We start from the raw sequence: 12,308 nt of genomic DNA on the forward strand, positions 1-12,308 counted from the left end.
GTATTATGTTATTTATATTTACATGTACGATTGCAGAAATGTAATAAAAAAATCTTGAACATATCTATATCTTTATTTACTAGTAAAATCTGCAATATAATAAGAACAATTGACATTTTATTTACAAAAATCCTAAATATTCACAGTTTAAATATAAATGATGCTATTTTCGGGGTACATTATTATCGTAACTAATATTACTATGTTGAAATTTTTAATAGCATACGGAAGCTCCAAATTATGTTTGTATTTTATCTACATTAAAAGAACGTTGGACCAAGGCGAAATAAAAGGTTATTGCAAATACATCTCTCCAACATCGACTTAGTTGGAGACATTTCCGTATTTTTTTACAATACACGTTTTTGTGTTATTTATTTTTTACCACTAAATGAATATATTATATTACCAATATAGTAAATGTTTTTATACTTGAACTTACGACAAATCGTTTGACAAATGAATTCGTATATAAACTATTTTTGAAGGCGTATTTTCGTAATATTTCATAAACTGTTTGAGTTTTTTAACTACTATAAACAGTAGCAACTTTGATAAAAAAATAAAAATGTACTTAAAATCTTTTCTTGGGATTTAAATGAGTATATATAACTGTACCTTACTTATCAGTACTTAAAAATAAACACATATTTAAAGAGAACGGTATGAAATAAAATTTTCTATTTATATATCAATTACTATTTTAATATTATACAGATGAGGTCTAAGATGTTTTCTTAACTACAACTTCAAAAAGGAATAAATCGCGCATAACATATATTCTCTATACTCAATATAAAGTCGCTTTAATTTCTTTCGCTAAAGTATTTTTTCATTTCTAAAGAAATTGTTCACACTAAAAATGTTACATAAAGTAAACAGCTTTTCTGGGATCAAGAATTTATTAAAAAAAGCTTTGAGGGACCTCACTTATGTAGCACCGAGTGGAGGTGACTTCTAAAGACATCGAATACAGTCATTACTTTACATGACTACTAGGGTTGCCAATTAATTTAGAAATTTCTTAAATATGTTAAGCAGTAACAAACTCGTACATCTAATGCTTTTATAAATCTTTGTTTTCAAATTAATTTTTAAGTTACTAACTGACAACCCAAGTAATACACTTCACACTGGTCAAGCGATTTATCCATAAAGTTCTTTTAATAGTTAAGATTTTAATTCACTTCTCCTGCAAGTGCGCACATTCACAGGGAAGAATACGTTTAACTCAATCAAGGTTGCCAGAACCAAAAACATCGCGTACATTCCCAGGCACGCTCGCCCCACGGCTCTATCCAGCTTGAAGTTGTTGAACCAAAACGTCAAATACAACAGTAGAAGAGTTGACAATAGTGATATCGCCGAGTATTCCAATCCCATGGAGTTTATCTTCACCTATTAAAAGAAGTGTATTTTTACTTTGACGAAAAATTAACTGCATAAAAATCTCCCAATTTGCTAGCAATATTTCTTTTTACTGTTTAAATAAATAATTAATAGTTAACGAAAGGACAATGAATATATTAAGAGTCTGGGTCAAATTTCGCACGGCAGCGCAACAATCGCAAAGCATTAAAAAAATCGCATTATTTACAATATCAGGGAAAAAGTCTAACCCAGTAATTGCCAGGTTCTGCTGGTGTCAGGGACGCCTTTATGAGCCAAGGCAGGCCAAGACATAATAGGATATCAAACGTATTTGATCCAATTGAATTGCTGATTCCCATTGATCCATGTCCTAAATGAAAGAAATATATATATATTTAATAACGTTGGTAGCAGTATTCAAACGTGTAGTTCGGCACGGTATTGTAACTGACTGAGGTAACTTTCATTACATAGGTAATATTCATATAAATGATAATATGAACACATTAATTTCGCTTTTACTCTATTAGATATTACTTCCACTAAAACACAACACTACCATAGAAAACATGTTAAATATTATTGTGTTTTGGCGTTATAGCCACCCAAACAAAAACCCAAAAAATCTTGATCGTTTCAAAAGTAGTCATCTCTATGAATAGTTAAACTGCAATATCCTTCCACTTGAACAAGCGGAAGAAGTATTCTTAAATTGAGAATGCGTAGTAAAGGAACAATAAAACAGAGTCATCAACCTTGTTTAGCTACTATAACGCTAGAAACTGCTTCTGGAACTGAAGTACCGGCGGCTAAAAATGTTATCCCCATCACTGAATCTGGTATCATTAGGGTGTCACCTGAAAATATAATTAGTTAATTTCTGATTAAAATATGTTTTTCAACTGCTGCACCGAATATTATTATATTATAATCTTGTGAAAGAGCAAACAATAATATGTAAACGCTGCCAGTATCTTCGGAACCTTGCCTAAAGGGACTCTTTTAATATAAAATGGGACTTTAAAAAGTTATATGTAAACAATATTGAAAAATATTAGTGATATTAAAGTTACCTGAGGCTTGACAATGTTAAAGTTCTGTATTTATATTGCATGTAATCAATACGGGATTTAAAATACAACCGTTTCGGATTGACTTCAAAAACCGACATTTCATATACGTACCGATAATAGTAATCATCCAAGCGACAATATATGAAAGAGATCCGATCCAAACTATGCACATAAGAAATGTCAAAGGAAACCAATTTTTGAATTTTGGTTTCTCGCAATCAGGTATTGTAAATAGAAATACTAAATGAATGGGCCAGGTAATGATCCAAGTTGCCTGAAACCAATCAAAGTTATGTAAGTAGGATGGAAAAAAATATTTATTCCTGGCACTATATGCAGATTGATACGACAATGCGTTGATTGAACGAATGTAGTTTCACAGTTTCTGTACTACTACTTAACGACCGCTATAGACTGTTTTTTAAAATTGATCTAAATTTTCTTGATCATCAGGTACTTTACGCTCAAAACTGTTTCCGCCGAACGGAGTATGAACCGTCATTGTACGGAAAATATAAATGATCTTAGCTTCAATTTACCTTTGTAAGTTTACTTCTACCGGTCGGCCACTTCCAAAGCGAATGCTCATATTCATCTAGCACTTCCTTATTAGTGTCAACATTTTGATTAACTTCATCTGAGTGAACAATTTCCATATCAAGAACATTGACGCTTGTATCTTCATTTGTCTTGACCTCTTGCTCTTTGCTTATTTTTCCTTTATCTCCAGTCTCAGGAATTATTGCCCCAGCTTTAATGTTTCCATTATGTTGATGATGATCAATGTTTTCGTGCTTGTTACTGGATTTATCCTTTCCATCTGAATAAAATACGTTTCTTTAAAATCATGTAGTTTTGTGTCTGTAAAAATGTAAATGTATGTTAACAAACCTATCTCAACTTGAGCATTGTCTTCTTTTTCTTCGTCTCTTTTTATCATGTTTGATACGCATTTCCAGCTTTCTGCAAAAATATTTCAATTGTTATTGCTGTGAAAAATATGTATCGTGCACATAATGATCTCGAGAACAAATAAAGGAATTTTTATATCTTACTTTTAGCAAAATTCTGTATGGATTTGTCGTAGTACATTATGCAGATATAAACTCCATACAAAAGTACGAGTAGAAACGCTTCGTACCACATGACGTATTCATCGTGCATGATACAGATAAGTATTGAAACTGTGATACCGTAAGCCAAACAATCTCGTGTTAAGGGCCACCAATCTAATGGTACCACCTGTAATTTATAGAAAAATTATACAAATGTATAATGCAGTTAATACAGTAAAATAATTAGTATATTTTAGGCATACAGTAAAATATAAGAAATAAATAGTACTTACTATATACGTATGCCTACGCAATCTAAACTAAAAAAATAATACGAATAATAAAAAAAAAATACCATTCCTGCTCCTATACCGCAGCAAGCTGCAACGGCCAGGATGTTAAAAACGGCAGATCCAACGATAGTACCGACCCCGATGTCTCCTTCTGTGATGAACGTCCCTATCACGTTCACAAAGAGCTCCGGGGCCGATGTTGCGGCTGCCATGAATGTGGCACCGGCTACGTCGTTGGTCATATTCAGAGCTAAAACGTAATACATTGAATTATACAAAGCGTTTTGAGTTATTGCAACAATTTTCATTTACATCTTAAACAGGTAAATCTAATAAGAGTGAGCAACTTGTCTGGCTGCTTGTAACTGTGAACATATAAGTTTGTAAATTTATAAATTCTTACCAGTGCATATTCTATCGACGGCTGGCACAAAAAATTTTTCGCACACCACGGCCAGTGCCAGGAATAAATATATGGATATAAGTGCATGGATGACGATAGCTCCATGTTGCCTTTGAAGTTCTGTGAAGAGGCCAGAAGGGAAGTCGTCTATCGCTGGCGGAGTGCAATTCCGGATATAACTTTCTGAAAATGTATTGCTTTATTCTCTACATGTTCAGAAAATGTAACAAATTATAGCCGTAACAGGCCCATACAATCCCCCCCAGGATCCAAACAATCCTATTTTATTCTAAGCTTATGTTTCATTGTTATTCGCTCATGTTAACAATTGATCAAATGAGTGTGAAAAGACAGCGACGCTATTTAGGTGTGACGAGTACATGTTAAAACATTTGCTTATGAAACGCAAATATATGTAAATTGATTATTTATTACTTTGGAAACATTTCATGTTTCGTGATCAACTGCGATAAAGATCTATTTGCAAATTACTAAACCATAGGAAATAAATACATATTTTTTATGATTTAATGTCTTTTACTGATCCAGTAAGTAATAAGTTAAAAATGAAAATGAAAGTAGACAAATTAGTTCATAGTTGAGATGGAAATGTTTTTCAAGTCTTCGACTTCGTCTTAGCTCATGAGGTTATTTAAATTTAATAAATAAAATAATTCGACTAATGGGACCAAACAGTGTATACATGATACTGATTATAAAAAAAATGATAATATTTTCCAGGAAATCCATCACTCGTGTATCGTGCTGTGTTTATGGTTACAGACCGACGGTTTTATGCCGCTTATAATTATATGCATGACGTTTATTGATACACAAGATAATTTTTCTTTATAGGTACTTTTTTAAAAATCTGTTTCTATAAAAAATGTTCGGTTATTACCAACATTAGATGCAAATATGGAAGTACCAAGTTATATTTTCACACTTATAGAAGCAAAAACTCTTTGCTGTGTCTTTTAAATAGAGTGCGTACTCTAGTCTTGTATAATGAAAATAGAAATTTTCGTCCCTAACGTTGATGAACCAAGTAGCCACAGACATAGAGTTGCAGTTGTTAAAGAAACGTGCTTCGTTAAGTTGATACATCTATCGAACGTCGATCGGCATATATCCTAGGTCCGTCAGGTACCAAAGCGAACTTTGAACCCAGCGTTTTGTTCAGTTAGTAAACACTGTAAATGAAGGAGCAAGGCAAAGTGCACTAAGTATGTTGCGTCAGACGTGCGTGGCTCAGCTCGTTGGCACATCATCAAATGCATTGAAGGAAATTGGTTGATCAAAGGAGCGGAAGTCCATATTAACGTACGATATCGAGCTATGTACCTTTCTAGAAATGCCCTCACGCCTCACGCCTACTCGGTTTACTATCCCCGGGTCTTACAAATTCGCATTTGAATCTATTGAGGTCATTAAAATTATGACATCTTTGGTTTAAGTGTGCATTATGAGTTATCGTTAGGTTACTAATCGAAATTGCTATTATAAACAAATTGTAAGAATTTTGATAATAGACTCCAAACAGATAAAGATAACTGTAGATGCCGCGTACCAGTGATTTAACAAATAAATAAATTTATAGATTCTAATCGAATTATTAATAGACCAAAAAACGAAAAAAGGACAACGTATTGTGGATTTAATTTATACTTACTATTTCATAGTCCAATTACAAACGTGATTATAAATGAATTATCAAACTATCTCTTAAAATGCTATTAACTATTATTAAGCCTATTAAATTGTTCGATTTCAAAATATGACGATAATTTTAATTAAGTGGTTGTGTAAACAGGTGATCCGCTTTTTGTGCCGGACACTCATCGACGATTTCTTTGGACCTAAGGCATGCCGCTTTCCCCAGGATGATCTCCTTCAACAGTGAAGATGTACAGACGAGCGGGTGTTAAATGCAAGGAATGAAAGTCACACGCCACACCTATTAGGCCAACACTGCTCTCGCAATTATATTACGGTCACAGAAATATATGTATATATATCGTAACGTATTTAGTTATAATATAATATTATATATGATATGCCAGCAAATATTGTTCTGAAAAATAGTAAACGATTCTAACTAAAATAGTTAAAAAAAAATGAAATCATAATGCATTATAAGCCCATTTATCATATAGAAACTAATCTCAACGATTAAATTAAATAAGAGCTATGTCAAATGAATAGCGGTGCAGGTAATATGATAAGCCGCCTACAATCGCAAGCGTCCATGCTAGATTTAAATCGTATTCCGCCTTCAGATATAATATTATTATTATAAGACAATGACAGAACAGATTTTTATTTTATTTTTTACTTATGTAACTTTAATGACGTTGTGGTTTATGACATTTTCCTTTGAATAATTGTAATGTAGAGGGAGGGTAAAACTGGCTGAGTTTCTTGCCCGTTCTTCTCAGAACAAGGCCTCCTGGTAGTTTTTCGAACGGATGGCGCAGTTTTGCTCTTTCGCGAATTTTGTAAACAGTTTTGACATTCATAAGCATGCTCTAAGACGCATTTAAACTGAATAAACGAATTTGAATTTGATTTTATTGAGCAAGATTGAGTTTTTAGTTGCACATTACTCAGCCATATTGGGAGTGGTTACTGAATCTTGTTAACATCGAAAATGAAAAAAAGCGACGAAGAAAAGTTCATATGAGCGAAGAATGATAAAACGCTTTTATATATTAATTTACAGTATTAAGTTAAGCTTATAATTAGTAAGTTGGAATATTAAGTAACCTAAAAATCGCTATGATAAGTTAATATAAAGAAATATGTATGTGTATTTATTATCCTTGTCTAAGGACCCTGAAAACTGTTAAAACTTTACTCAGTATAATTAAGAGCTGTAGATAAAATCTAAGTATGGTTACTTAGATTTTACTAGATGTAAACAAATAATAACATTATATTTCATGTTGCAATAATTTCTGAATATATTTATATTAAAATATTTACAACGCTATTAATTTTATTATCAAACTTTTGCTATTAAATACAGCTATCAACATTTAGGAAGTGGTTTTCATTATTTTTAAATAAAAAATGATGCCCCTTAAGTTAAAATTGACGAGGAAATACATTGCCGTGTAGACATTACTATAATGCATATATAGTCTTATTGAATATCTGAACTGCACTGTGATTGCAAATAGTATGGTCAAAATATGAAATTGGTTCGATTTTGGGCATAAATTGATCACGTGAACGAGCAACCTTGTGAGCCCTGCTTGAATCGCGACAATTGTCAATTGTAACACCGGATGGGCACAAGATAACGCGCCTCCCCTTGCTATGCTTGTAACAACTCACCGCACGAAGGAAACATTCAGGCTCCTTCGACATTTATATTCACTTGGCCACACTATTCCTAGAAGTTATATCTACGTAATATATGATTAAGTTTCGTTGTTTAACATATACGCCCTGCACAAAGAGCTATTGAAAGTGTCTGTTATTTTAAATATCAAAATTAATTTTTTATCAAATTAGATGAAATATAAAAATAATCAAATCGGAATAAGCCGAAGAAGCAAGCACCTGCAAACGTGGAGTACATTGTTTAATTGACTGGCCCCACAAGACCTGCGCACTGGCTAAAAATAAACCGATCAACGAATTAACATTCAACTACCGTAATTACAATCGTCCTTAAATCTGAAGGTGTGGTTTGCTCCATTGTGCCACGCCTGCACTATTACCAAAAACCACATACCTGCACCTTTGTCTCCCTACTTATCACAACACAATCACCTCCACTCACTAGATACACGGCTACCTACCGGAGGCACTCATTGTGACGGAGGACAGCCAGGGGCGACGCTACTCTCGTCCAAATGCCAACGCTCGGCGAGACATAATGGCCAGTGCTCGTCAAAAGAAGAATACGCTCAATTACTGTATACGTCGGCACTCGCCAATAGTTGTGCTCAAGTGACTCCGCGCGAGGAGTTCTTTGCGAATTGCTGTTAATTGTATTGAATTAAGGACCAATAACCGAGTTAAATTGATGCTACGGTACTTGTTACTTTGCTTCAGAGGAACGGCTCAAAGTTGGATTCAAATTAGCTCTTGAGTTTTAGACTTAGACCTATTAACTAGAACTTAACAGGAACGTTACGAGCAACTCTTAGAGATTGTTCATCTGTTTTAGCTACAATATATATATATAAAATAAAATATTGTCTAAATAAATAAGTTTATAGGTATGTTTTATATATATACCTAGTAGCTCACTGCTGATTTGTTGTTGATATTTCTTTCGAAAGGGCACTGTTTAATTATTTAATCACGAATCTAGGTAAATTAGAATTTCTAGAATTGGTTTCTTTTATTCTTAACTAATTTTATAACAACTTTACGCTAAACATTACGAGTAATTTCAATTTTACCTTACCTACAAAAATAAAAATTTAATTTAAGTAAAATTTCCCCCCGGCCCTTTTAATGCCAGTGTAGAATTTTCGTCAGGCGCTAATCAAAAATAGAGAACCTAAATATATTAATCAGCTAAAAATATCTGAAATTGACGGTTTGTCGTACTGGTCACTTTTACCACACATATCTCTTTTTGGTAATGAATACCAATTCAATTCTTACAGCTATTTACTTGAATTTAATTTGTTTCTCTCTCTCATTTTTCTCTTTTTCATTTATAAAATGGAAAACATGAAATATCTCGTTATTTAGGAGTACGAGTTCCAGTGCTGCAGAAACGGCTCGTAGAATTAATGATTTGTATGTTGGTGGTGTCGCAAAAAATAAATACTGTACGTTCCAACGTTTTCATTCTGGAAATTTCGAACTGCAATACAAGCCCCGAGGACGGCCGGAGACAAAGTTGATAATGAAGAATTTAAGGCTAATGCGGATCCATCGTAAACTACGTCATAGTTAGCTGCAGGTTGCGGTATATAAAAGTGTATTTATCCACTTGAAGCAAATTGGGAAGGAGAAAAGCTTGAAAGGTGGGTACTCACGAATTGAGTGAAGAAAATTGAGAAATGCGCGTCGACTGCTGTGTACCTTACACTACGGGTACAATAATGAAATTTTAAATCGATTTTTTATGTAAAAAGTGTATAGATGACAATGGTACACACTTTGATTAATTAAATATATTTTTTTTATAAATCTACTTTTTGCTTCTCCGATACATGCCGCCTATTTCATATTTACGGACCTAATGTCGCTTCATACGTTGTCAAATAAAATATAGCTGTTACCATATCATACAGAGACGTTATGTAATTATAATTGCAATACCCAGTTACGAGACAGTTTAAGTTTAGTTAAAGTTTAGGTTAAAAAATAATGGCATTTTAAACGACTGTTGGTTTATTATATCTAAGGTAATCTGAATAATCTTATCAGTACGGCAATATTAGGAGTATAAGGATATTAAATGTTTGTGACCATACTTTCTCGAAAACCATGCATCTGAATACGAGAATTAAAAACTAAGTTATACTTGCCCTTTTATAAAACAACGTAAGGTACAGTTGGCTTAGTTAATTATTAGCAACACAGGAAACATTGTGCACTGCCTGAGAATGTATTTCATAATTTTTTTAAGCACCTTTCACCGTATTCTTTATAATATGATTTAAAAATATCAATGTGACCCTAGTTAGGCAGATGTTACGCCCAATAAAGTAATTAAAAGTAATTGTTGCCGCGTGCCGGCACAGAGGTCACATTCAATAGGTTAGTTCAATCACGGCTTGAAATGTGCAAAGCTTAATCTCAGATAGGAATTATGTAGTAAATAAAATAAGTTTTAAGTAAGATTTCAAGTCAGAAAAGTGTCTATGTCTGTTTAAAACACAGTTCTGCCCCAACACACAACACATCACGTTTTAAGGCCTATGCATAATGCGTTGTGCTTTGTCCGGCAAGAAAATTCTTGCTATGTGAGTTATGATCTATTGACCTTATCTGCGGTAAAATAAATAATAAAATCATAATTGACCCAACATAAAATTGTCTATGCTACACATCATGTTCGTGTACGTAGATCTCACTCTACAGCTAACAGTGGAAAGTTTCGTAAGCATTTCAAATGTAATCTAGAGATTAGGAGGTGTTTTTAATGGAAATTTCTGTTGATAATTGTAGGAATTAACTGAATATTATGTAATGCCATTTGTATAGATTGTGTTATGTGATTTTCAGGTCACACAGTTAATGTATTTTTATTTTTTTATTGATGAACTAGCGGATCCGACAGACGTTGTCCTGTCTACACGTCTTTAATTTCAAAATTTCAATTTTTAATAAGCCATTTTGATGAAAATTATTATTCAAATGTTATGACAATATCTAACGATCCAGCACATGGTCACACACGATATAACACAATGATAACAAAACTTTTTTTAAATTTCGGGACAGACTAAAATTAAAATTCGAATATTATTTAAAATTTGACACTGCGATGGTAGCGCCGTCTGTCGGATCCAATGTAAAAATTAAAAAAAAACATTGTCCAGCGGACAGAATTGTGAATCGAAACCATTCCCAGATCCCCTTGAACACACACAAAAAATTTCGTCTAAATCGGTCCAGTCGTTTAGAAGGAGTTCAGCCACATACACACGCACACAAGAAATATATATATTAAGATAATCAAATTACTTGCACTACAGACAATGTGTTTTCGGATATTTGTGCCCTTTGACTATACTTAAATCCATTCTAATGTATACATTTGGTATACTTCATTTAACTTTAGTTGTCTGGAGCAGGGCTTAAAGGATTCACGTGGAAAAGGCCAATAGTCTTTTTTCTATAAACTACATCATACTGATTACGATACTTTATGAGCTCAATCAACTGCTTAATTGACTTCCTTCAAATCTCAGGAAATAATGGTAAACTAGACATAATCAATGAAAATCTGCGATAATTGTGAATTCATATACCGTTACAAGGGAAAGGTTTTTATTAGTTATAATAAATAATAAATTAGATTAATACAATGCACTCTTAACGTTACAAGGTACTTATTGCGTTTATCAATCGAGTATCGTTATTATCAATTACAATGTTTACTTATTCATGTCAACATCGTACTGCGTTGAAATAATATTTATACAGGATCACTTCACTTGTCAATAATATTTTATTTTTACCCACATGGACTTACATTAAATGCCTTAGTTGCAGTAACGGTTACTATGGGCCTGGCAGACATACTCTTTTAATGAAAACACTTTTTTAACGGATTGAAGTTATTTATTGGTTGTTGTGGATTGGTTCGTTAACTTTAAAATAGCGTAGGGCTATATCCTTAATTTTAAGATTGTTTACTGGAGAGGACCTTAAAACTTTTTTGAAGAAAAACAGAAATTAAAAAAAAAATGGTTTTAACAATAGATACAAGTGTTTTTTTGTTTTAATAAGGTGTATTACCGCCACGTGCCCTTATTATAGATTCTGATCGGTCCCGCGTGGATTTTATTAGGGCTATTAAAACATCTTGCGGAAAATTGTCCCATTCTTCTGAAAGTGCTGTTCTTAGTTGTGCCGCTATCGTAGGCACAGGATTTCTCGCATGTACAGCTCTTTAACAATATAAACATGTCCTACACTCGTCTGTGAACGATACGTAGGCCCATTGCTTATCTGTCCAATTTAGGTGATCACGCGCAAATCTTAAGAGAGCTTGTCTGTGAGATACCGACAACTTTGGACCATTTGCTGGTCTAAAAGGGGTGATATCCGCTTCCTTTAACCTTCTTTTGATTGTTCGTGCACTAATGTTTACTCCATGCACTTCATTAAGCTCTGTTTTGATGTTAACTGACGTGAGGAAACGATTTCGCAGGGAAGTTGTAACAATAAATCGTTCATCACTGAGTGCTGCCTGTACCCGTCTCCTTTTGTAAGAACCAGGCTCCACAAACCTTCTGTATTTTCTAGAAATCGTAGACTGGTTTATATTTAAATTTCTACCAATTTTCCCGATCCAAACCCTCCAAAACACCAATGGTACAATTTGAGCAGCTTGTTTCGACGAAGAATCCATATTATGGTCCAGAAACTCTCGATGAGTTAAAAAACTAATTCAACAATTCTGCTGGTA

At 33.3% G+C, this 12,308-nt stretch overlaps 1 protein-coding gene across 1 annotated transcript; it reads right to left on the reverse strand.

Moving 5' to 3' along the window:
* Positions 1–95: 95 nt before the first annotated feature.
* LOC110995465 (sodium/potassium/calcium exchanger 3) lies at positions 96–8,147 on the reverse strand. Its single transcript, XM_022262649.2, has 10 exons — positions 8,005–8,147; positions 4,196–4,378; positions 3,855–4,042; positions 3,500–3,686; positions 3,336–3,407; positions 2,984–3,264; positions 2,556–2,718; positions 2,127–2,228; positions 1,620–1,741; positions 96–1,398 (listed from the first exon to the last, which is right to left on the reverse strand). Exons 1-10 carry the CDS (start codon positions 8,015–8,017, stop codon positions 1,171–1,173), a joined length of 1,539 nt encoding a protein of 512 aa, XP_022118341.1. The 5' UTR covers positions 8,018–8,147; the 3' UTR covers positions 96–1,170.
* Positions 8,148–12,308: the final 4,161 nt, after the last annotated feature.

The sequence above is a fragment of the Pieris rapae genome, chromosome Z (genome assembly GCF_905147795.1).
Source record: "Pieris rapae chromosome Z, ilPieRapa1.1, whole genome shotgun sequence".
NCBI lineage: Eukaryota > Metazoa > Arthropoda > Insecta > Lepidoptera > Pieridae > Pieris > Pieris rapae.